This window comes from Amblyraja radiata, chromosome 15 (genome assembly GCF_010909765.2).
Source record: "Amblyraja radiata isolate CabotCenter1 chromosome 15, sAmbRad1.1.pri, whole genome shotgun sequence".
In the NCBI taxonomy this organism is placed as follows: Eukaryota; Metazoa; Chordata; class Chondrichthyes; order Rajiformes; family Rajidae; genus Amblyraja; species Amblyraja radiata.
This window is the reverse complement of record NC_045970.1, coordinates 10,637,738-10,663,910: the sequence shown is the minus strand read 5'-3', so window position 1 is coordinate 10,663,910 and position 26,173 is coordinate 10,637,738. Positions and strand designations below refer to the sequence as shown.

The window sequence follows — 26,173 nt, the reverse complement described above, 5'->3', positions numbered from 1 at the left end:
CAGCGCTGGAGACCCGGGTTCGATTCTGACTACACGTGCTTGTCTGTACAGATTTTGTACGTTCTCCCCGTGACCGCGTGGGTTTTGTCCGAGATCTTCGGTTTCCACCCACACTCCAAAGACGTACAGGTTTGTAGTTTAATTGGCTTGGTATATGTATAAATTGTTCCTCATGTGTGTAGGTTAGTGTTAATGTGCGGGGATCATTGGTCGGTGTGGACTCTGTGGGCCTTAGGGCCCGTTTCCGCGCTGTATCTCTAAAATAAAACTAAATTTAAAAAAAATAACATTCAGGATAAATGTATACCATGACACAGGACATCAACCAAGCTACTCATCTGCTTAGAAGAGATAAGAAACATATTTCAAATTCTTGCATTACTCATGCACTGTGGTTCTCTTCCACTGAAATGAATGGAGATACTGCATTGTTCTTGCAGGAGGTCCATTCTTCTTCTTCTTCTTGCGAAAGGGATGCACAGCCTAAAGTTGTAGGACAACTTGTTCTATTTGATCTTATGTGATTGTGCACGCCGGGTTGATTGCATTCGTCGAAACAGGGCAGACCACGTGAAGGTTGCAATCTTCCACCCCGAGGTCCATTCTGAGAGAGGTGCAGTAGATAGATACTCCAGTGTACATGTTAGGGAACTGCCCCAGATCCACATTCCATCCTGGACTTCATAACCATTGTCTGTGCAATAGTGAAATTGCTAACAAAGTTCAAGCAGGAGCCATGTGGCAATTGCAAACTTGATTACCCTTGAGTGGCAAAATGCCAGCTGTTCCAACTGAAACTGTTGGAGTTTGCTCACTGTCCTATTATATAATAATTATGACTCAGTGTTTACTCAGACATGCAACTATGTCAAGAGCAGAGACTAGGAACTCTAAATGATGCTTTACAAAAGAAGACACAAAGTGCTGGAGTAACTCAGCAGGTGAGGCAGCATAGAAACATAGAAACATAGAAAATAGGAGGAGGCCATTCGGCCCTTTGAGCCAGCACCGCCATTCATTGCGATCATGGCTGATCGTCCCCCATCAATAACCCGTGCCTGCCTTCTCCCCATATCCCTTGACTCCACTCGCCCCTAGAGCTCTATCTAACAGAGTTAGATAGAGCTCTTAAATCCATCCAGTGACTTAGCCTCCACTGCCCTCTGTGGCAGGGAATTCCATAAATTCACAACTCTCTGGGTGAAAATTTTTTTTTCTCACCTCAGTCTTAAATTACCTCCCCTTTATTCTAAGACTGTGGCCCCTGGTTCTGGACTCACCCAACATTGGGAACATTTTTCCTGCATCTAGCTTGTCCAATCCTTTAATAATTTTATATGTTTCTATAAGATACCCCCTCATCCTTCTAAACTCCGGTGAATACAAGCCTAGTCTTTTCAATCTTTCCTCATATGCCAGTCCCGCCATCCCAGGGATCAATCTCGTGAACCTACGCTGCACTGCCTCAATCACAAGGATGGCCTTCCTCAAATTAGGAGGCCAAAACTGTACACAATACTCCAGATGTGGTCTCACCAGAGCCCTATAAAACTGCAGAAGAACCTCTTTACTCCTATACTGAAATCCTCTTGTTATGAAGCATCTCTGGACAACTGGATAAATGACATTTCGGATCGGGCCCTTTTTCAGACCTATTGTAGTTGGGGAAAGAAAGCTGGAAAGAGAGGTAGGGTGGGACAAAGCTTGGCAAGTGATAGGTGGTTACAGGTGAGGAAGTGATTTGATTGGCAGGTGGATGGACAAAGTTCTCCTGACCTATTGAGTTACTCCAACAGGTTGTGTCTTTTTGTGTACACCAGCATCTGCAGTTCCTTGTGTCCACTCTTGACATGTCTGAGTAAATACTAAGACTACAATGAACCAGTGCAATTGAACATCACTTTAGAATGTATTTTTGTTAATTTTTGCACCCAAATTTGGCTAGTTTAATTTTATGACACTTGAACCACGATTGAAAACAATATGAATTCTGACTTGGTTATGTGAAGCTGGATTCCAGTAAGAACGTCTCTTAAACAAATCAAAAATATAATGTGAAAAATATACATATTCTATTTGCGCTGGGACGCATCCTCAGTGATGTGACCTGAGGTCATCGGGTGCTTTGGGTCTCACAACATCAGACACTCTCGCCCAGGTGACCCAGCCGGGGTTGATCAGGCCCCGACTTGCATCCCAGCAGCACCGGGCCACGGATCAGCCATCTTAATAACTACTCTGCAGGGGTTGGGAGATTCTAGTGCATGGAGGGACTGGGCTCTGTGGGGTGAGTCCTGGCCGTGCTCCTCCTGTGTCTCACCAGGTTCAAGGCCTGTGCGCTGCACCTCTTTCTCCTTCTCCGAGTATTTCATTCTCGTCTGATGGATTTTTAGGCCACGGTGGTTCATTAAGCCTTTCCGTAGCTTTATTGGGTGTCTTTTCACTGAATTTAATTTTGGACTGGAATTCTATTTTTGAATCTGTCAGTTTGCCTGATGTGAAAAAAATTGTGTTGATCAAATTAATGTCACTGATCTAAAACTTTTGCTGAAATATGCAATATGTTTCAAAAGAAGTTGTGATTATTACTTGAGTCCTCAGGTGAAATGTCATTATTATCTGACAGGTCCTGTGAAGTCCTGCCATGATTTTAGTTACTTCCTATCACTCTGTGGGTTCTAAGGTAATGTAAGGAATGTGCTGGAGTAAGGTGCCTAAAAAATATTATGTATCCTTCAAGGGTTGTAGAATGACATAAAAATGGATCATCAACTGCTTTGGTTGTTGGCTCAGCAGATAAAGCTTCAGTTACATCCTCAGTGGATAACACCAGATATGTAACATTGTCAGCGCCCTTTATGTGGTAACTATTTGCATACCTTGAGCATGCAAGCAATGAATTTCACTGTCATTTGTCACATGTGACAATAAAATATTCAATTCAATTCAATTCTGATAGCGTTGTAAGTGAAATATGCACTTTGTCCTCTCCCAAAGGCAGACACATGCTTGGTGTAGGAATATGGACCAATGATGGGTTGCTAGGACATCTGTGAGGAAGTGTATTGGGAACAGGGGAAGAGGTAAACTTTTTGGCTGGCCTGGGGAAAGGATAAACAGGGATATTTTTGAGGGATTGAGAAAAAGGAGGCTCAAGGAAGCTGGGAAATTAGGGACCAATGACTGTCAGACTCTGCAGGGAGACTAACAGCGTGTTGTGGAATGGAACTGGGTAGACAGCAGTTGGGGGTGAGTGTGAGAAGCTATGAAAGTGTTGGCGATTTGCAGGATTGGAGAGTCAGGATGAAGCATGTGTTTTGGTAGTGAGGAGACAGAATCATTCTATAGTGACTGGATACCCAAGAACGTTGGTAAATAACTAACTTATATTGCAGTTTGACACTCCAGTAAGAGCCCAACGATGAGCAAAACCAGGTCAACATAGAAAATAGGTGCTGGAGTAGGCCATTCGGCACATCGAGCCAGCACCGCCATTCAGTATGATCATGGCAGATCAGAATCATCCAAAATCAGCTCCCCATTCCTGCTTTCTTCGCATATCCCTTGATTCCGTTAGCCCTAAGAGCCACTAGACTAAGTGGGACCCATTGGGCCCCAGCATCACACGGGAGGGCTGGTCCCTAAACGCAATATTCCACCTCTCCACCAATTCCAATATTGGTGGCCAGTGGGGGAGGGGGGGGGGGCTTTCTGGATCGTTAGTACGGGTGTTGAGGGCTGAAGGGACTGGTTTCCAGTGGGCTAGTATGGACATTGTGAGCCGAATGGATTCTTGGGCTGGCGGCTCAGTCACTCAAGCCTGTTGTGCTGGCAGCTCACTCACTCATGACTGGTGGGCTGGCAGTTGACTCGCGGCCATTCCTTGAAATTCCATTTCAAGCAGGGTGCAAGGCCACCAAATTCAAATGCAGTTTCATACCATTTCAAGCAGAGTGCAAGGCCACTAAAGACAGCGAGTTGTGACCTTTCCCTCCTCCATCTTGCAGAGACTGAGCCACGCCCATGCTTCTGGGTTTTATAGTCCCTCCCCCCTCCCACCAGAAGAGGCATGGCCTTCATGACGTGATAGACATGTGAGCGAATCTCAACATTTTAAAAACACTAATAACTCTTTTATTTTTCATTAATGGGAAAAATCCTCGGCACCTGATGAGCGGAGAAGACCAAACATCACAGCCATACGTGGTAGCATTTTTCCTAAAATCAATATAGAGCGCAAACAGGAAGTGGTCAAGCTTAGACTTTTAATTATATAGACGGCAGGGCAACTTTAGCATTCTCAAACCAACTTTTCAATTAGGCAAGGCATCATTGGCATTCTCAAATGGACTTTTCAATTAGGAAAGGCAACTTTGGCATTTTCAAACCAACTTTTCAATTAGGCAAGGCAACTTTAGCATTCTCAAACCAACTTTTCAATTAGGCAAGGCAACTTTAGCATTCTCAAACCAACTCTTAAATTAGGCGAGGCAACTTTAACATTCTCAAACCAACTTTTCAATTAGGCAAAGCAACTTTAGCATTCTCAAACCAACTTTTCAATTAGGCAAGGCAACTTTAGCATTCTCAAACCAATTTTTCAATTAGGCAAGGCAACTTTAATTAAGCAACACATCTTTAGCATTTCCAAACCAAAGACAACACAGCTTTAGCATTTACAAACCAAAGGCAACACAGCTTTAGCATTTCCAATCCAAAGGCAACACAGCTTCAGCATTTCCAAACCAAAGGCAACACAGCTTTAGCATTTCCAAACCAAAGGGAACACAGCTTTAGCATTTCCAAACCAAAGGGCAACACAGCTTTAGCATTTATAAACTATATTTTCAAACCACATTAAGGCCACTGACAGGTCAGTAAAACTATTCACAGTTTAGTAGACATGTGTTCAGTGTTATTCACAGCTCAGACTGAGAGACGTGACCCTCTCACTCCCCCATCTTGCAGAGACTGACTGAGGTACTCAACACTTCAGGGTTTTATAGTCCCTCTGGAAGGGGTGTGGCCTTCAGGAGAGAGAATCTCAACATGTTTTAAACACTAATAACTCTTTTAAAAAATCCTCTTTTCCTGCACAGCGGAGGCGGACTTTGAGTAAGATAGCCAAAAATCACAGCCGTAAGTGGCAACGTTTTTTCTAAAATTTATCAGATAACTAGCTCCATATATAACATCCATTCATACATCAATACATAGTCCATCCGTGCTAGTCCAATTATCCAAGTATTGTAACGATCCGTATCCAAAATATTTATTATATTTCATTTCCACAAAATCTTTGCCTGGACAAACAGCTTTGCACCATTGAATTTTGAGGCATGTGAATTCCATGGTTAAAATTGGTGAAACTAAATTGTTAAATTGGCATTTGTGACGCATCTGGACAATAACAGGGTTTTAGAAAGGATCTCAAAAGATCTGAGCAATCATCTTAAATATTTGAAACATTCCTGTGTAGGTGGAACTTAATTCTATGCTCTCTCATCCTAGCATTGATGTGTAACACACATTATACTCCCCATCTGGTAACCTACTGAGTGTCAGCAGTGAAATTTTAGGAAGGATGATTATAAGCACTCGTTCCAAGATATGTCATGTTGCCAATGTTCATACCATATAATTGCATTGCACGTATTTAGTAACTATATTTAACTTATCTTATATGCTATTGACATACTTATGAATGGTAATTATGCCATGAATAATATACCATGGGGATTTTCTCACAAACATTGGCAATTGCTCTGTTTCTCTTGCAGGAGGCGGAGATTGACAGATTTGTGATTAGAACGGGTGTCAGGGGTTATGGGGAGAAGGAAGGAGAATGGGGTTGATAGGCTCGATGGGCCGAATTACTTAATTCTGCTGCTATCACTAGTAGATTTATGAGAAGCTGAGGAATTTCCCAATAAATGTGCGTTGATAAGATCAGCACCACTTTCTTTTACCAGCCCCATATCCGTTAATTTCCAATAATTTAACCTTTTCTATTAGAATATGTGTAGAAGTCAAACCTCCATAAGATTCTTGGTGGAGAACCCCAAACATTCACTATTCTATGAACAAAGACATTTCTTCTCATCTTAATTCTGATGGCTGACTTCTTAATTTGTGACTAGGATTGAGCCTGGCTTAACATCCTCCTCATCTCCACACTGGGAATCCCTGCATGAATTTTCCACTTTTCAATGGGATTACATTTCATTCTTCTAATGTCTTGAGAGCGTGGGCTCAATCCTCCCTCATGGAAAAATTCTCCTCCTCCCAGCCCCCAACCATCTGGGAATCAATCTGGTGAACGATACGTCGCCTTGTATCACAACGATATCTTTCTTTAGATGAGAAGACCAGACCGGGACAATATTTCCAGATGCAGCCTCAAGCAGCGAGATGTTTCATTCCTGAACTCAAATCCTTTTGCAATAAACTCACCCTTTGCTTCTCCAATTGCTGTCTATTGCAGTGCGTTAAATGCCATGTTCATGTACGCCAACACATTGCAGTTGCCCACCATTTAAAAAAAACGCTTTTTTACCAAAGTGGATCTTAATCTTCCATTTGCTATATCGTACATATGCGCAAGCCTGTCCATTTCCCAAGAACCTTTAATAGATCCTCTTTTCAACTCTTTCTGCTAACCCAGCTTCATGTTATCAATAAATTTGGGTGAGGGGACCAAGTGTCACATGACATCCTGTTCCCTCATCCAAACCATTGATAATAGACTGTGAGCCATTGGGATCCGAGCCTTAAGCCCCTGTCCCACTTACGTGTCCTTGGCACGCTAATTATGCAACCCCGTGTTCATGTTGAGGCGCGATGGTCCCGCGAAGGTCACACGCAATTTCATGCGCCCGCACAGCCGTCTGGAGCGCTGAACGTCATTTGAAGATGGACACAAAATGCTGGAGTAACTCAGCGGGACCGGCAGCATCTCTGGAGAGAAGCAATGGGTGATGTTTCGTTTCAAGACTCTTCTTCAGTCTTCAACAATAAAATGTTACTCCAGCATTTTATTGTCTATCTTCAATTTTCTTGGCCCCCCTCTGGGAGTAGAAGTAGGGGCGGATTCGGACCGCAACGGCCGTGAGCCCCAGGCCGTGTTCGCCGATCGTTTGCCTGCTTCTGCTGCTGTTGGAGGTGAGACGCTGTGTCACACCAGGGTCTTGGGCCTGTCCCAGTTTGCCCGTCAGTTACGCGACAGGCCGTTGGTGCGCAAAGATTTCGTTCGCTACAGAAATTTCGGAGCCCCGCGCGATGTCGCGCACAACTCCATACCCCTCCGCACTTTTCAGTGGGACCGGCCACGCGCGGCCATACGATGCCCGTGCGCCTCAACGCGACGACGAGGTCACGTAATTTGCGTGCCAAGGACACGTAAGTAGGACAGGCCCTTTAGTCCCTGCAACACCCTACTAGTCACTGCTCCGCAATAACAAAATGACCAATTTATTCCTGTTCTGTTTTCTGTCCATTAAACAATTCTTAGTCTGCACTTGTTCATAACCCCTAATCCAATGGTCTTCAGTTTTGTTTAACAATGTCTTGTGCTTATTCTCAGGAAGCGTCAAATATGCCACACCCCTTCCTCTTTTTACAGTACAACCTCAAAAACGAATGAAAATAATATTGTCAAATATGATTTCCCTTTCATAAATCTGTCTCTCTGCTCTATCCTATTGTTATCGTCAAAATGTCCTGCTAGCACTTTTATTAATAATAATACATTCTATCAATTTATCATTATTGAAGATGTCGCCGACATCATGCTGTTCCCTGTTTTATCTATCTGTCTCCATTAGTGGTGCTACCTTTCAAGAATGTTTGCAATGTGACAGTGAGTGCAACCACTTTCTCCTTAGCCCCCTCTTTCAAAACCTTGAGAGGTTTCTGCTTTCAGTACATTCATTTCTCCATTTTCAGCTACATTTAAACATGTTGTTCTTCACTGGGATTTTCCAGTGTGTCTCCTTCTGAGAAGGTTGCCCTAAAAAAAATCTGTTAACTGTTATTTAATTTTCCACAACACAATCTCTCCTGTCTTCATTTGTAAAAGGCCCTTTTAACTATTAACTGAAAGATTACAATAGAAATGAGTACGTTTGTTTCACCTGTGGCTTTTAGAATTCTTGAGCCTGCTGCTTGAATGTCTGATATATTCATGAGTCTTCATGCACTTAATAAGTATTTGTGTGTATGTGTGTGTGTGTGTGTGTGCGCACGTGTGTGTGCGCGTGTGTGTGCGCGCGTGTGTGTGCGCGCGCGCGCGTGTGTGTGCGCGTGTGTGTGTGTGCCCGTGTGTGTGTGTGTGTGCGCGTCTGTGTGTGTGTATGTGCGCGCGCACTTGAAGTAACTTGACCAGCAACGAGACATTCCTGGTACTGGAAGATGGGGTTAGTTTGGGTAGTATTGGCGGTGCAGGCTCGAAGGGCCGAATGGCCTACTCCTGCACCTGATTTCTATATTTTTAATTTTATCAATTGGCCAAGACACATTTAACCCATTGAACTTCTATATCACATCTTTACCCATGTACTCTATGTGAATTCTTTGTCAGCAGATTGTCTGCTATGGTTGAATTAGTTGTGACACCATTTGTGGTGGACTGTGGATGTTGCTATATTTATCCTTAGTGCTTTTTTCTGTGATGCTATATGCTGTTAAGGTGTACCAGCACCTCTTAAAAGTTAGACGTCATCATTTTGTTTTCCAGCTGTGGGGCACGTATGTTTAGAAAAGGTGCATGCTGGTACTTTCGTTTCCTATAAAAAAAAGAAGCATTGTTTATAAATCCGTCCCTCTTTCTGAAAGTTGTCGTCCATATAACCCAGCAAGATGGCTGTACTTTTGTGATTATAATGTCTTGTATGCTCCACACACAGTTCCTTTGCTCCAGTTCTCAACAAATATTGAGTAATAACTCAATCAGTTGGATAGATCTTAATGCTCTGCAATATTTCTTCTACACATCTGTTCCAATTTTTTTCTCTCTCTCGTACACGCACTTTCTCCCTCTCACTTTTTCTTATTCTCTAAGAGCTGTTCCCTTAAACCTACGGCATAGAAAGTCTTTTGGCCTTCCAGCTTTAATGTAACGTGTTGGTAAAATTTGTTAGACAGTCTGTCTTTTGACATACAATTACAATGTAGTAATAAATCTTATTGCAAATTAAATGCAAGATTTCTATTTGAGTAAATGTCAAAAGGTTATAAACGTGCAGAATGAAACACAGAATTTTTACCAGAATTGTCATCTTTGCAATAGTTACATTTTAATTTTGATATTTGACCCACTACAAACTAATTATTATTTGTCCCAGGTCGAAGGTCGCAATAAAGCCAGTATTTAACGATTGTAACCCTACACTACAAAATAAAACAAAGGAAAAGAAATTGTTTCTTGTGCAGAAGAGACAAAGAGGTGGCAAAGATGCTTGGGATAAAACAATGCTCAGATCGGAAAAGGAAACAGTTGATATGGAAACCAGAGAAATCTGCAAACAACCTCAATTATCACGTTCAAATCCACCAGAATTGAAACTGAACCATCTTTCTGACAATCTGGTTGCAGGTATTTTCTAGAATCCAGTTGAAATGATTTTCAATTAAAAAAATAATGTATTAATGTGTGGAAATAAATTAGAATTGCAAATGTTCCAATACACATAATACTTGGTTCCTTTCCATCCCAGTCTGGCTTATAGAATAGACAAACATCAATTACACCAGCTATATAATTTATAATTAATAATTTAAATTGGAAGTGATTTCTAATTCAGAGTGCTACTTCCCCATAGTTTAGTTTAGTTTAGAGATACAGCGCGGAAAGAGGCCCTTAGGCGCATCAATTCCGCATCGACCAGCGATCCGCAAACACTAACACTATCCTACACACACTAGGCCCAATTTACACTTAGATTAAGCCAATTAACCTACAAACCTGTAAGTCCTTGGAGTGTAGGAAGAAACTGAAGATCCCGGAGAAAACCCACTCAGGTCACGGGGAGAACGTACAAACTCCATACAGACAGCACCCGTAGTCAGAATCGAACCCAGGTCTCTGGCACTGTAAGGCAGCAACCTCTACCGCTGCTCCACCATGCCGCCATAGATGTAGCTTATTTCATCTTATGTGTTACGAAACAACATGAAAAATAGTAAATAATCGCAAGTAACCCACTTCACATGGGTCTTTCATCTGTGTCCTCATCCAAGTCTGGAACATACATGTCATACCCATAAAAATGGTCACTGGAGAAAAAGTTGAACAAGGATCAGCCATGAAATAAGATATTGTGGCAGGTAAAGGGCCTGTCCCACGATGCGAGTTTACCCAAGGGCTCTCCCGAGTTAAAATAAAAAATCAAACTCGTGGTACCTCATCACGAGGATTTTCTTGCTCTTGGAAATTTTTCACACTGTTGAAAAAACTTCACGAGTTTCCGCGTTTCCCAAGTACCAGCCGTTAGCATAATGAGCCGCTACGAGACATCCACGAGCTCCGACGTACCCGCTACATACATTCCACGTACTTACCACGAGTTTGTTTTTTTTAAACTCGGGAGAGCTCTTGGGTGAACTTGCATCGTGGGACAGGCCCTTATGGGAGCAAAGGGAAAGAAATGCTTGGGGACGTCATAGCATTTGACTGGGAAATTCGTTTCTACTTGAAGCCTGTGGGACTGAAGGCAAAGAGAAATGGAACAGGATGAATTCAGTAGTTTTTTCACAGCACAGACATGAGGGACACAAAGAGTGCTTCTGATAAGATTTTCTTCATATTTGTAAGCTTTCGAAATGTCTGTCTGCGTGTGGGAGAAATGTGGAATTGTAGGCAATTGTGCAAAGGGAAACATAGAAACATAGAAATTAGGTGCAGGAGTAGGCCATTCGGCCCTTCGAGCCTGCACCGCCATTCAATATGATCATGGCTGATCATCCAACTCAGTATCCCGTACCTGCCTTCTCTCCATACCCTCTGATCCCCTTAGCCACAAGGGCCACATCTAACTCCCCCTTAAATATAGCCAATGAACTGGCCTCGACTACCCTCTGTGGCAGAGAGTTCCAGAGATTCAACACTCTCTGTGTGAAAAAAGTTCTTCTAATCTCGGTTTTAAAGGATTTCCCCCTTATCCTTAAACTGTGACCCGTTGTCCTGGACTTCCCCAACATCGGGAGCAATCTTCCTGCATCTAGCCTGTCCAACCCCTTAAGAATTTTGTAAGTTTCTATAAGATCCCCTCTCAATCTCCTAAATTCTAGAGAGTATAAACCAAGTCTATCCAGTCTTTCTTCATAAGACAGTCCTGACATCCCAGGAATCAGTCTGGTGAACCTTCTCTGCACTCCCTCTATGGCAATAATGTCCTTCCTCAGATTTGGAGACCAAAACTGTATGCAATACTCCAGGTGTGGTCTCACCAAGACCCTGTACAACTGCAGTAGAACCTCCCTGCTCCTATACTCAAATCCTTTTGCTATGAAAGCTAAAATACCATTCGCTTTCTTCACTGCCTGCTGCACCTGCATGCCTACTTTCAATGACTGGTGTACCATGACACCCAGGTCTCGCTGCATCTCCCCTTTTCCTAGTCGGCCACCATTTAGATAATAGTCTGCTTTCCTGTTTTTGCCACCAAAATGGATAACCTCACATTTATCCACATTATACTGCATCAGCCAAACATTTGCCCACTCACCCAGCCTATCCAAGTCACCTTGCAGTCTCCTAGCATCCTCCTCACAGCTAACCCTGCCCCCCAGCTTAGTGTCATCCGCAAACTTGGAGATATTGCCTTCAATTCCCTCATCCAGCATTAATATATATTGTAAATAGCTGGGGTCCCAGCACTGAGCCTTGCGGTACCCCACTAGTCACTGCCTGCCATTGTGAAAAGGACCCGTTTACTCCTACTCTTTGCTTCCTGTTTGCCAGCCAGTTCTCTATCCACATCAATACGGAGACGAGTCACCTCTGAAATGTTGGATTTTTCACATGCTACAGAGGACAATGATTTTAACAGGCTTGAGTCAGTCTATCTGAGTATCAGGAGATCCATATTTCAAAACATTATCGCCTGGATATAATGCATTCCTGTTTCGACTGGTTAGTGCAGGTGTTGCTAAGCACGAACTACCAGGATGCAGCCCTGGCTTTGACCCATTTCCTGGCCTGTAGGTCAGTTATACAAATTTATTAAGACATTGCCCCGAGCACAAAACCCATATTGAGAATGGTTGCCTGGGCTCGAAGCCTCATTGCACAATGATATCACCACCAGCCTCCAAGGTTCTGTCAGATGCAGGAGACACAAAATGTAATGTATTACGGCACTTTTTGTTACAAAATACTTTATGAATCATTGCACAAAGAGTTTGAATCTTTAAATACTAGAAGCCCATTCCGAAGTTTGGTACCTAGTCAAACTCCAGGGACAGAAGATGTATAAGATACTCAATCTCCATCAACAGCTGAAAATTTAATATACAATTTATACATGGATAAGGCCAGAGAAATGTCATGCTATATCAAAGTATTCATTTTGATCAACTTTACCTTTTGATTGACTTCAGCTTTTGAATGGTTGGTCAGATCAACAAAGCTGTTGGTTCAGCTTTTGGTCTGAATAAGGGTCTCAGCCCGAAACATCACCCATTCCTTCTATCTAGAGATGCTGCCTGTCCCGCTAAATTACTCCAGCATTTTGTGTCTATCTTCGGCTTTTGATTAATTGTTTCAAAATATACTAAGAATGTTCCTCCGGACAACAGGTTTGTCGGTTAATTGGCTTGGTATAGTGTAAAAAGTGTCCCTAGTGTGTGCAGGGTAGTGTTAATGTGCGGGTTTCACTGGTCAGTGTGGACTTGATGCGCTATATCCCTAAACTAAAGAGTATCTACTGTGGCATCTTACAAAATGGTACCTGTGAAGCAGTCTTATGCTAAACCCACCAACCAATTACTGTGCCCAGGGATTCAATGTCTACATTTACCAGAGAGCAAGAAGTCAAGCGTAGCTTCATTTCCCTCAGGGTGACAGAAAGGTGGTACTGAGGCCCCAAATGGAGTGGAAATTAAATTCCAATGGAAATACTTAGAAGAAAATAGCTGTATGAAAGTATATTTGACAAGTTTGATATATATAATTCACTGAACCTGTTATAGCAAGGAGCTGAGCTACATAATAAACAAAGTAAGACAAATGCTGGTAAGAGTTCGACACATATCTCAGCTGGTGTTGGTTGTCCTGGTAACTGCCATTTGAATCAAACTTGTAGTATTACATATCTACCAGTGCAAGTGGATGGTCATGCTGTTAAATACAGTTTAGAGATGAGATATTATACAAGGTGTTTGTCTGAAGAGTGTACTTGTTAATGCAAATGACATTGTTATGTCTTGCACAGCTAAATGCAAGGAGGACCAGCTCCAAACCAATGCTGATGTGATTCATAGGCAAGATATCAGTAACACAATGCCAAATGCAACTGACTTGACGAAGCTAGAGTCAGGTAATGGTGACGAGAAAGAAAACATATCAAAACATTTACATCCGATGGAAAGTAGTTGCCAGATTACTGCTGAAAGTTGTATTTCATTTGAAGGTGTAAAACTTAGCCAAAGTAATGAAGTGAGGGAAGGGAATGCCAGCCTAATAACAGAGTCAAGTATGGGGAAAAAGAGATGCAATCCAGGGTGGAAAAGTGCAATGTTTGGAATTGAGTGTTTCAACCAGCAAATGAAGACGTGCAAAAAACAACCAGATCAACTCAACTCTAATGAAGAAGAGAACATAGAAGCCAAATTGTCGGTAAGTGTCAATTAGTCATTCTTCTTAAATGGACTTTGGAAATAATAATTTTAATAGACTGCTTCACTCCATTGTTAAACGTGGCTTTAATTTAATGGAAAAATACGAATATCTAGTAACTGAGCACTTGTTGGTAGAGCTAAATGTGATATGCAGCAACAGCAGTTGTATTACTGTATAGCAATGGATTTCTGAAGTCTTCATGCTTTTGCTACTTAGGAGTACCACCCTCTAGGCTTGTCCTCTGAATTAATTTTGTAAATATCCATTTTGTCTCAACTTGCCTTTTTCTTACATATGTTGTGCTATACAGTATGCGTCAGTTCCTAAAGCTGTTATCTTGCAAGATAATTCATTTTTGTAACTAATATTCAAAATATATCTAAACAATAGTTAAATGTTGCTAAACCCGTTGTGTTAGTTACAATGTTTTCTTCAGTATACAAATATCATAGCTGAATATTAATAAATTCAAGTAATTGCAGGTTTACGAACACCAGACTGTAAACCCCTATATATACGAATGAACTTCTATGATATTATTAGAATGGAAAGTCTGATATTAATATATATGTGTTCATTCCCACAAGTGGCAGAACTAGTTTCCTCTTTCTCTACATTCACTGTGGGGGTACAGTTACCGCATTGAGTGATTTTTGTGGACTTATGGACAAAATCTACTTGTGGAATCAGTAAAAAATAGAACCCTTTGTTAGCCAGAGACAACCTGTGGATAGTTATGTCAATGTGCATTTAATGCAGTAAAAGATTTTCAGAAGAATTATTCTGAGCCATTGTACTACTTGCAGCAAATCGAACATTACAAACACTGCTGCAAAGAATTAATTAACATTGTGTATTAATCAATTCTGTGAGGCAGCAACAGCGTCTCAACATATTAACCCAAACAGATGAAAATCAAACTGTAGCAATTACAATAATTTTCATTCCAATCCCAAAGTTATTTTCTGCATTGTTCCTTGTGTGTGTTGTGTTTCAGTGTTCATCTAGATAATCAGTGCATGCAAGGGTAAAGTTTCTCATTCATATTTAGGGTTAGAATTATGCAGAAACAAATATTTTTCTTTCCAGAATATTATTTATTGGTACATTATAAAGTCTCACAAGGTTTACAACCTAAAATCAGTTCCTGGAGTGAGGCAGCATGCCAAGGAATTCCTTTCCAACTTTTCATTGGCATAAGAAGAATATATTTTCCCACTCTCACATTGATTGTTAAAGAACCATAAAGATCACACTCTTCCAATATAAGATTCCCAGAAAAATATTGGTATTAAGTGTGTGCTGCTAGTTTTAGTGTGCAGCATTCTATTGATCTGGCTCGGGATCTGGATCTGGGTCTGGATGTACTACGCTGAAAAAGAGTAGGTGGAGCATCACTCAGCACTGGACAATATTTTTTTTTACATTTTATCAAGCCAATTAACCTACAAACCTGCACGTCTTTGGAGTGTGGGAGGAAGATCTCAGAGAAAACCCACGCAGTTCACAGGGAGAACGTACAAACTCCATACTGATAGCACCCGTTTCTGGCGCTGCACTCTGCTGTAAGGCAGCAACTCTACCGCTGGGCCACTGTGACTATTGCAAGACTGGCATTTACTAGCTTGGGAGCCAGTCTTAGTTTAAAGAGACATAGGCACAATACAAACTGCACTTTTCTAATGAGCAGATTAGGTTGTTGCTTCAAGGTTTAATGGCATATCAGTCAAAAACCCAAGCCAGTGGCCTTGTCATAGAAAGGCTTCTTGGTCGGTGCAGTTTAGTTGGGCCAAAGGGCTTTTTCTGTGCTGTACCACTATGGCTCTATCTGGTGCTGCAATAACGGGGGAATGCCCAGAGTATCTGGACAGGCTGAAGATGAATATTGTCTGCAGAACGTATGTTTCTTCTGCAAGGAGGCTATTGACATCCTCCATGGCAACAAGTCACAGCCTACTGGCCAGAGGTTGCTCCAAGGAGTAAGACTACATCAGTGCAGTCTATGAATATCTAAGTTTGCGGAAGTCTAAAAAAGCTAACAGATCTTATATCCACTCTGAGGTCCAGGGAAATGTGATACTGTTTCTCTCTCTCTGGATGCTGATGATCTGCTGAATACTCCCAGCAAGTTTAATTTTTGTTTTGAATTTCCCGAATCTGCACATTTGTTCCAGTTACTATTCCTCTAACTACCTTTTATCTTCCAGGAATGTTGGAAGAGGCTCTGCTTCACTCTGTGTCAGGATTACTGTCTCCTCTGCTGTGCTCATCCTTGGACGTTTCTATATTCATCCTGTGCCTGCCTCCCCATTGCATAAATAGAACAGATTTAGTTCAGATCTCCCTCAGCTCTTTGCACCATTACATGATGATTATGCCACTGCTGATTCATGTACTCACAAATAATTCAAAAAATGACGTTAGCTTTGATGATACTTTCCACCCTGCTCTTACTTTTACACGAGCCACATTTACCTCTTCCATTCATTGGCATCTTTGCCACCATCCCAAAGGATAGGTTAGCTGAAAGTACTTTGTATAGCCTCTGACTCCCCGTCATGCATGAGCAGCACAGTGGTGCAGCTAGTGGAGTTCCTGCCTCACAGCGCCAGAGACCCAGGTTCAATCCCGAGCTTGGGTGCTGACTGTGTGGAGTTTGCAAGTACTCCCTGTGACCGTATGGGTTTCCTCCAGTACTCCGATATCCTCCCACATCATAAAGATGGCCCAGTGGTGTAGCAGTAAAACTTCTGCCTCACAGTGCCAGAGACCTAGGTTCGACCCTGACTGCGGGTGCTTGTCTATATGGGGTTTGTACCTTCTCCCCGTGACCCGCGTGGGTTTTCTCAGAATCCTTCCATTTCCTCTCACACTCAAAAGTCATGCAGAAATGTAAATTGTCCCTAGGATAGTGTTAGAACGTGGGAATCGCTGGTCGGCGACGACTCGGTCGGCCGTAGGGCCTGTTTCCACGCTGAATCTCTAAACTAAAGTAAACTTAAATAAACTTGCGGCTTTACAGGTTAATTGTGCTCTGTAAATTGCCTGAAGAGTGAAAGGAATGGAAAGGAAAGTGTGTTAACAGAGAACTCATTTGAATGGGTGATCGATGGTCGGTATGGACGTGGTGGGCCATAGAGTTTGTTTCCATGCTGTATCTCTAAGCTAAAAATGAAACTGTACGCAGTAGGAACAATGGGGATGGGGGTATGCAACTGGTTGCAAAATTATGAACTGTAACAAAATTAAATAGTGATAACCATTGTTGCACAAATGTGGGGAAATTGCTGCATTTCAAATTTGAATTGATATAACCTTTCTTCTTTCCATCCTTGAATTGAAATCATGAAGTAATATTCTATGGAATGATTGAAAGAGAATTCACAACCGGAGTTCCAAGGGGGTCCCACAACCAAGAGGGTTTTTGTTTTCAACTGAAGAATTAACTGATCAAACAGTGCATTTGGCCTCAATGAGAGCATCTGTGTGTAATTCTAAAAGTTGTGAGAGAGGGATCACTGCAAGATAACTCAAGTGTAGGCACAAATACAAAGACAGTGAAGGATTGTGACAAACAAAATTAAAGCCACAATTATTTGCTGTGCCTGGAAATACATTTGTACTTGACGCACTTAGGTTAGTGTTTTTAATAATGTCCATCCATATTGATATCGCTTTATTTTACAGGAACTTGAACAACAGCTGATGATGGAAATTAAAAATTTCAGAAAAACTAAAACATTTTATCAGAAACTCCTTCAACAGGAAAAAGGTTGCAAAGGTTAATGATACATTTGTGTATTAAGTTAATGTGTATAGTGTTGGCTCTGTTGTTAAAGCATACAAGGGTAGAATAAGAAAATTGTGATCAAAACTAGTCTAAGAGAACTAATTTTGCTTTTGAAAGGATTTTCCAAAGTCCAAGGATGGTTCAATATCAGTCAAACTGCTGTAACTCACTCAATATATGCACCGGAATACTATGTGTCCATCCATACAATATGTAGTGAATCCTTTTCCCATGATGGGCCTGATGGATGAATGTGACTGGAATTAAGGTGGCATTCTGCTTCTGAGAACATGACCCTGGCCTAAGTTTGTTGAACCTCCCCAGGTGTGAGTCAGATTGCAGTGGTGACCTTCTGGTACTCATGAACACATTAGAAAATGTGGGGCATTGATGTCATTACACGTCAAACAGTGCTGTTGCCTCATGATTGACCCAGGTTCATTCTGACCTCCACTCTTGCCTCTATTGCCTCTGTGATCATGTGGATTTTCCCCAGGTGCTCTGGTTTCCTCGAACAACTCAAAGATGTGGAGGTTGGTAGGTAAATTGCCTCCCCTAAATTACCCCTAGTTTAGCTCATGGCATGTACATCAGAATAGAGTCACTGGACATGTGAGAGAGAATAAATTATAAGGAATGGGATTGATAAGAGATAGACACAAAATGCAGGAGTAACTCAGTGAGACAGGCAGCATCTGTAGTGAGAAAAAATGGGTGACGTTCTTCAAACTGAGTCCCAGACTCATTCCTTCTCTCCAGTGATGCTGCCTGTCATGCTGTGTTACTCCAGCATTTTGTGTCTATCTTCGGTTTAAACCAACATCTACAGTTCCTTTCTACACAAGAATTGATAGGATTGCTTTGAGAACAAACATGAACTCAATGGTTAAATGGCCTCCTTCATTAAAGTAAGGAATATAATATACACTATGAGATGTTTTCCTTCTTCTTAGCCTCTCTTGTACCTTGTTCAATGAACAGACCTAGTTTAGTTTCCAACACTGAGCATCTTGTCAATGGATCCCACCATTTGGTATGGTATCACCTTATACAAATTATTGTATTATCTAGTTGAGAACAGCACTATAAAATACTCACGACATGTATCACACACAGACTAGTAGAAAAAGCATCTTATTATCCAAACCATCGGTGTATCATCAGATGGTGAGAAAGGGGCCTTGGCTAAGATATTTCTGAAAAGCACATAGTTCAATGCACTCTGGAAGCTGCATTTACAAAATCTCAAGTTCCGGTTGCTAATGGTTTGCAGAGTACAAGTGTGTGAGACTTTTTCAAGCTGTGACTCCGGGCGTAGTCATGAGAATACAATACAATACAATACCATTTATTTGTCATTTGAACCTCACATGAGGTTCAAACGAAATTTGGTTTCTGCAGTCATACAAGAAAAGAACCAAGACACACACCAACACAATTTACACAAACATCCATCACAGTGAATCTCCTCCTTACTGTGATGGAAGGCAAAGTCTTGTCTCTCCCCTGCTCTCCATTCTTCTCCCAGTGTCAAAGTCAAAGCCCCCGGCGGGCGCTAACAAGTCCGTGGCCATTAAAGCCATTTAAAGCCGCGCCGGGCGATGTAAGGCCGTGCTCCGGGTCTTGATGTTGGAGCCCCCGGCGGGCGCTAGCAAGTCCGCGGCCATTTAAAGCCGCGCCGGGCGATGTAAGGCCGTGCTCCGGGTCTTGATGTTGGAGCCCCCGACGGGCGCTAGCAAGTCCGCGGCCATTTAAAGCTGCGCCGGGCGATGTAAGGCCCCGCTCCAGGTCACTTTCAACCCCGCAATTCGGGCGGGAGAAGTCGCCGTTGCTGGTGCTCCATGAAGCAGTCTCCCACCGGGAACCCGCGAGCTCCCGGTGTCACCATCCACCGGAGTCGGGTCGCAGCAGCGCGCCACCGCAGCTCTCCACGCTCCGAAGTTGGCCAGCTCCACGATGGTAGGTCCGCAGCTCCGCAGGCTCCGTGACTTGAGCCCCCAGGTCGTTCCGGTTGGAGGCCGCTCCACGGTGCTAGGCCCCAATGACAACGGAGACCCGACAGGGAGAATGTCGGGTCCCCATGCAGGGAACAGATTTAAAAGTTCCACCCACCCCCCGCCCCCCACACACACATTTAAAAGCCCACTACAAACTATACCCTCAACGGGACAAAAAAAAAAAAAAAAGACAGACCGACAGACTGCCGAGGCTGCTGCGACGTTGGTTGCGCCGTCCACGCACCGGAATAGGTCCCAAAGAATGCAGATGAAGGTCATGACTTAGGGTATTGAGAGCCACAGGTGTAGGGTAGGGAAGCCTAAAGGAGAGTCATTAATTAACTTGGGTCATTACCGGAGTGAGTTTCTCTGTGCCAGGCTGTGCCATCTCAGAGAATCCCTTTCTAAATGTTGCAATCTCAGGACACGCTGGGTGGATATGTGTGGGAATGACAAGGGCATGTACATTTCTCCCACCATCTCTCTAAACAAGCATTTGCCCTTTGCACTTATACATGCAACTATATACAAGGAACTTTGCCCTTATACATGCAACTAACAGTGAAAACTATTTTTCCATGCAAGTATGATTCACGACATACCCGGTCAAACCTCCAGAAAGGCAGGACACTATTTAGAAACCTGCATACTCCAGAAAACATCACCTTCCATATGAGCAGACCTGAAAATGGTGTCTTGCGTGAACACATTTCTAAGCATACAATTCAACCTGAAATGCATACAATTTGGTGAACATTTCAAAATGCCTTTTTCTGATATAATCCTGTGTGAAAAATGGTAAATAATTGCTAGTTTCCTGCATTGTGTTATGTATTTACTTGCATACTAAAGCCTGATCAATCTTGAAGACTTTATATTGTATAGATATTGTTGCCAGAAAAAATCCTCTTCAAGTAATGTTTGATTCCCTCATCTCCATGGTTACATAGATTGAAACTAGCTGAGGATTACAATGGTTTTCTGTTATCTATCATTTACAATTTATCTGCAGATTTCTTGACCCGGCTGCACACCATTCTTTGAATTAGGTGACATTTCCCAACGTTGAGAAATGTACAATCTATTGAGCAGGATTTTTTTTTAACTAAACTGCCACTTGAGCAGTTAAATAATCCAGGCAAAATCCAGTGATAAACCATTATTCCACAAAGTTTAAAATGTCCTCTCAGCCAGAGACATGTATTGTAGTGCTCCAAACTCAGATTGACACCCAAATTCAGTTCACCTTTTGGTTTAGTTTAGAGATACAGCGCGGTAACAGGCCCTTCAGCCCAGCGAGTCCGCTCCGACCAGCGATCCCCGCATATTAACACTATCCTTCACACACTCGGGACAATTTACACATACACCAAGCCAATTGACCTACAAACCTGTACGTCTTTGGAGTGTAGGAGGAAAGCGAAGATCTCGGAGAAAACCCATGTGGTCACGGGGAGAAGGTACAAACTCCGTACAGACAGCACCCATAGTCGGGATCGAACCCGGGTCTCCGGCGCTGCAAGCGGTGTAAGGCAGCAACTCTACCGCTGCACCACCGTGGCTGTCCATGCACTGTTATGTCACTACAAACTACAAATCACAGACTAAATGGTAGTAAAAAATATATGCATAACCCATAGCTCCTGAAGTTTCAGAAGAGGAAAAAGAACAATTCAAGATTTTGTTTTGAGCAATATTTTACTGTAAACTATGTTTTCAGAGTGCACTGCTGCATCTTATTTTAAAGGGACTGATGCAAAGATGTTGCTGCCTAAACTTAAGCAAGAACTTCAGGAGATAAAGGTGAAGGTGGAGCAGCTTGATGAGGAGAAGAAGTATCTTAAGGTATTTTAAATGTTCAAATTACTATTAAAGATGGACGGATATATTCTATGGGGATTACAAATAAGTTCTAACATTGAATTTTTCTATCATTTTTAAAGTCAATGCAGATCCGAATTACACGTATGTAGTTTATCCGAAACATTGTTTTATTTTATATTTAATTCAGAATTCACATAATTCTATTTCAGTCTGAAGGAGTGGGATCATGACCTGAAACATCATCTGTCCATTGCCATCCAGATATGCTGCCTTAAGGGCCTGCCCCACTTACGCGACCTTTACAGGCGACTGCTGGCACCCTGCTGAAAATTCAGCTGCGACCATAAAGACGCTACGACTCTTTGGAGACCTCTCACGACCTGTATGGTCGTGAGAGGTCTCCTATGGTCATGAGTGGTCACCCACGACATGTCGCCAGGGGTTGCCTGTATGGTCGTGAGAGGTCTCCTACGGTTGTGAGAGGCCTCCAAAGAGTCGTAGCCTCTTTCTGGTTGCCGCTGAATTTTCAACATGTTGAAAATTTCGGCGACCTATCACAGGTGTCAGCAGTCGCCTATGAAGGTCACACAAGTGGGACAGGCCCTTTAACTGCTGAATTCAACCAGCACTTTTATTTTCCATTCTTCTACCACCATACCGTGTGGTATTACACCAACCTCCAACAATAGAAGTCAGCAATGAAATGCTGAGAAATGTGGACCACGGGAACAAAAAAAGGCAGATATTAATGATGAAATTTAACGTTACGTTTTAGCTTTCAGAGGCAAAGATTGTTTGAAGATCTCGTTCTCAGAATTTTCGAGTTCAAGTTCAAGTTACGTTTATTGTCAGATGCACCAATTGGTGAAGTGAGATTTCAGTTACCATACAGCCATACGAATAAAAAGAACACAATACACGATAGGATTTAACATGAACATTCCCACACAGCGGAATCAACGTTTCCCACTGTGAGGGAAGGCAACAAAGTTCAGTCATCTTCCTCTTTATTCACCCGTGATCGGGGCATTTGAACCCTCTGCAGTTGCCACTACGGACGGCCGGATGTTCAGACCCTCTCGCCGGGATGATCGGAACTCCGACGTCGGAACGGATCGGAACACACACGCGGCTTGAAGTTTCACATCCTTATTGAATCCCCTGTTAACCTTTTTTGCTCAAAAAGGAGTATTTCCATCTTCTCCAGTCTAACCTTGTAGTGGCAAGCTCTCATCGTAGTAAAGCGTATCTGCATCCTCGCTAAAACCTTTCATCCTTCTTAAAATTCCTTGAATCGGACTGTGTACTCCAATTCAGGTGGTAACGTGGGAATGAGGACGCCACCTCAGGAGGAACAAAGGAGGAACCAGCATGGGGGGGGGGTCACCATGAGGAGGGGAGGGGGGATGAAAACAAATGAGGACTTGTCGCGGGATACTTTGTTACTTTGTAATTTATGCAATAGTCGCCCTTTATGTGGTGACTATTGCATACCTTGAGTAGGCAAACAAGGAATTTCACTGCATTCATTCATGCTTGTTAAAACTAGATTATTTGTGTGTTCACATGAACAACTAAGTCCTTTAGATACGCAACTTGGGTTGGGGGCGCTGTCCTGTGCATGGCTGCCCAGCCAGCAGCTGTCTGTCTCTTCATCTTTTATTTTTTATTTTTAGTTAGTTAAAGTGTTTTGTTTGGAGGTCTAAACTTTTTTATGTGGGGGGTGGGGGGGTGGGGGAAACGATCCTTCAGGGTCCCTACCTGGTCGGAGAGGCAGCTTTTCTCCGGGCTGCAGTTTCGACCTGTCCTTGTGGCCTACCAGTGGGCCTGGAGCGGCGTTTCCTGTCGGGGACCGCCCAGTACCATGGCTTCGGCGGCAGCACAGCGCTGGAGCGCTATAGCGGAGCGGGCGATGCCTTGCCCAGGTCGCCGCTCTGGAACTCCGGTATGCTGGGACCGGCGATAAAAAACATCGCGGAGCAGCGGGTCTGAGGAGCGGTCAGCTGCGGGCGGCGGTGCTGATTTTACATCGGGAGCCTGGGATCTCTCGACGAGATCACCAGTTGTGGAGCTCCATCCGGCGCGGCCTTGTTGGCTTCGGAAGCCGCGGTCTCCAGTACGGAAGCGGCCGTTCCAGGGTTCCCATGCCGCTGTGAGGATTCTCCCGACGCCGGAGCACCATTACCCGGCGAGAACGGCCTGGAACATCGGGCCTCCGTGGAGGCAACTGTGGAGGCCTCAATAGGCCCGACTATGGGTGAACTGGGGATGGGGACTGGACTTTGTGCCTTCCCTCATAATGGGAACCATTGTGGGGGGATGTTCTTTATGTTTAAATGTCTTTATTATTGTTATGTCTGTATTCTTTCTTTATGTGCTGCACGGAGAGGACGCTGGCGCTGCTTGTTCGCCGCTTCTCCATTTGCTATTGTCTGTTACTATTGTAAAGCGACTTTGAGTCTAAGAAAAGCTCTATAAAAATTAAATTTATTATTATTAACTACAGTAATTTTCCATTCATTTACAACTGAATAGCTTCTGACAATGGAACCTACTTTGTGAATATTGTGGCCTTGCAGTCTTTCAAAAGCTACAGGTCTCCCTCTCATTCTGTTCTCCTGCATTGTACATTTCCAACCCTTGCTTCCATCAGGACATGTTGGCTCAGTGCAATTTCTGGGTTTGTGGGATACAAATTGTCTCAAATGTACAGATGCTCACACAGTTAATGTAGGTACAACAAACCAGTCTGACTGCAGGTATGATCACAAAACATCATAGCAGTGATATCTGTAGCCAGTTTTTATGGCAGGACTTCACTAACAATCTGCTGTCTCCCATCCACAAGTAGTTGGAATTTCTGTGGAAAGTGACTGTATTGGTCATTGATAATAAACTTGGAGGCTGATGGCTTGGCACATGGGTAGTAGTATGGAGATGGTATTGGTGAGGCAGAGAGGTGCGTCTAACACAGTCAGTGATTTCGGAGATGGGTATCCATCAGGAAGGGAAGCAGCCACTGCAGTGTTTCTACTTTTCTGTGTCCATCAAATGAAGGATATATGTTTATAATGATGGGCCTCTTCAGGGAGTATCTTGTTTTGTTTTAACTCTAACATTCCCTCAAAGGATTATCAAATTACACACATTTTGTCCAGCATGTTTTCTTTTCATTCTATAGCAAAGTTGATTCTGCCTCACATTATTTCACTATTGTTCAAATGTTCTAGTTTATCATGCTGTGTGTTCTTAATGACATTTTTGTTCTCGCTAGATGTTGCGGATGGAGCTGTGGAGCCTGGATTCCTCTCTGCTCCTTTCACTGGTCAGCTCTCCGTTCCAATTGAAAGCGCTGGATCGCAAGGCCAGCGATAGCATTTCCTTTCTCACTTTTCATGTTCCGGGGAGTGATCAGAACCACAGTGAGAACAAGACACAAGTACTCCAGGCTGGCACAGTGGGGGGTTTGATGGCTTACCTTTACAGCAGGTAAGTGGCATGGCAAGGAATATTAGATTTTTAATAAAGGAACTAAATGTTTGTATGTGGAAAACTTTTATGACCACAAGACTTTCCAAAGTGATTTGCAGGCTGTAGTCTACTTTTACTTTATATTTTATATTTTTATATTTACTTTATATTAAAAGCAATAGTGCATCGATAGTTGCCTTGCAGCAAAGATAGACACAAAATGCTGCAGTAACTCAGCGGGACAGGCAGCATCTCTGGATAGAAGGAATGGGTCGAGACCGTTCGTCACCTATTCCTCTATCCAGAGATGCTGCCTCTCCCACTGAGTTACTGCAGCATTTTGCGTCTATCTTCGGTGTAAACCAGCATCTTGGTAGCTTACAGCCAGTATAATGGGCGCTGGTTGAATGGTGGAACCAGTGCCATCTTCCTGAGAGGGTATAATAAGTTTGTGCTTCATAGGTAGGTTGGGACAAGACTTAGCATTTCAGGCAAGCTAACGTACCCTGCATAACTGGAGGGGGGGGGGGGGAATTAAGCTTTCAATTCACAAGATTATTTCTCAGGTGGATGTGTCCATTAAGAAATGGAGAGAGTGGCAAGCGATTGTATTTAAACATGGTAGGTAGACAAAAGTGCTGGAGAAACTCAGCAGGTGAGGCAGCATCCATGGAGCGAAGGAATAGGTGACGTTTCGGGTCGAGACCCTTCTTCAGACTGAAGAATAGATGCTGCCTCACCCGCTGAGTTTCTCCAGCATTTTTGTCCCCCTTTGATTTTTCCAGCATCTGCAGTTCTTTCTTAAACATTAAGTATTTAAACATGGCCATCTAATTGTATTTCCTTTACTTTGCCATGCTTTAGTATTTTATATTAGCTGGATCAAAACCTAATAATAAACAATGTTATTATTTTTACAGTAATGCTGTAATGGGAGGATATGTTCAGCAATTTTTTTACACATTTCGTTATTTCACATCACCCTGTGAATTCCTCCAATTTCTGCAAGATAGATTCAACAGTGTCACGGATATCAGGTATTGTGTAAACTACAGCAGGGCTTTCTCATTCTCAACATCTCTTGTGATTTTGGAAACTGCACTAAAGTCAAGTGCTATAGGTAGTGAGCAGAGGACCTGTCTTTTTTGTGAATGTGCTTTATATTCAATTGTTAATTTCTGTTTAGCCATAGATGACCTATTCTGAAAATTAGCAATATTTGATCCAATGTGGAAAGTAACATTGCCAGATTAA

The 26,173-nt window shown here is 42.8% G+C and overlaps 1 protein-coding gene across 5 annotated transcripts in view; it reads left to right on the top strand.

Moving 5' to 3' along the window:
* Positions 1 to 26,173, top strand: part of kndc1 (kinase non-catalytic C-lobe domain containing 1) — a 192,925-nt gene that overhangs the window by 127,342 nt on the left and 39,410 nt on the right. For 3 of the 5 annotated variants that reach the window (XM_033033632.1, XM_033033637.1, XM_033033635.1), the window contains exons 16-21: positions 9,342 to 9,592; positions 13,431 to 13,834; positions 17,525 to 17,618; positions 21,345 to 21,469; positions 24,723 to 24,937; positions 25,840 to 25,956. In XM_033033632.1, the coding sequence (XP_032889523.1) occupies positions 9,342 to 9,592; positions 13,431 to 13,834; positions 17,525 to 17,618; positions 21,345 to 21,469; positions 24,723 to 24,937; positions 25,840 to 25,956 (1,206 nt within the window). The remainder of the gene's footprint in view (positions 1 to 9,341; positions 9,593 to 13,430; positions 13,835 to 17,524; positions 17,619 to 21,344; positions 21,470 to 24,722; positions 24,938 to 25,839; positions 25,957 to 26,173) is intronic. The other 2 variants (XM_033033634.1, XM_033033633.1) reach the window with 2 other exon arrangements.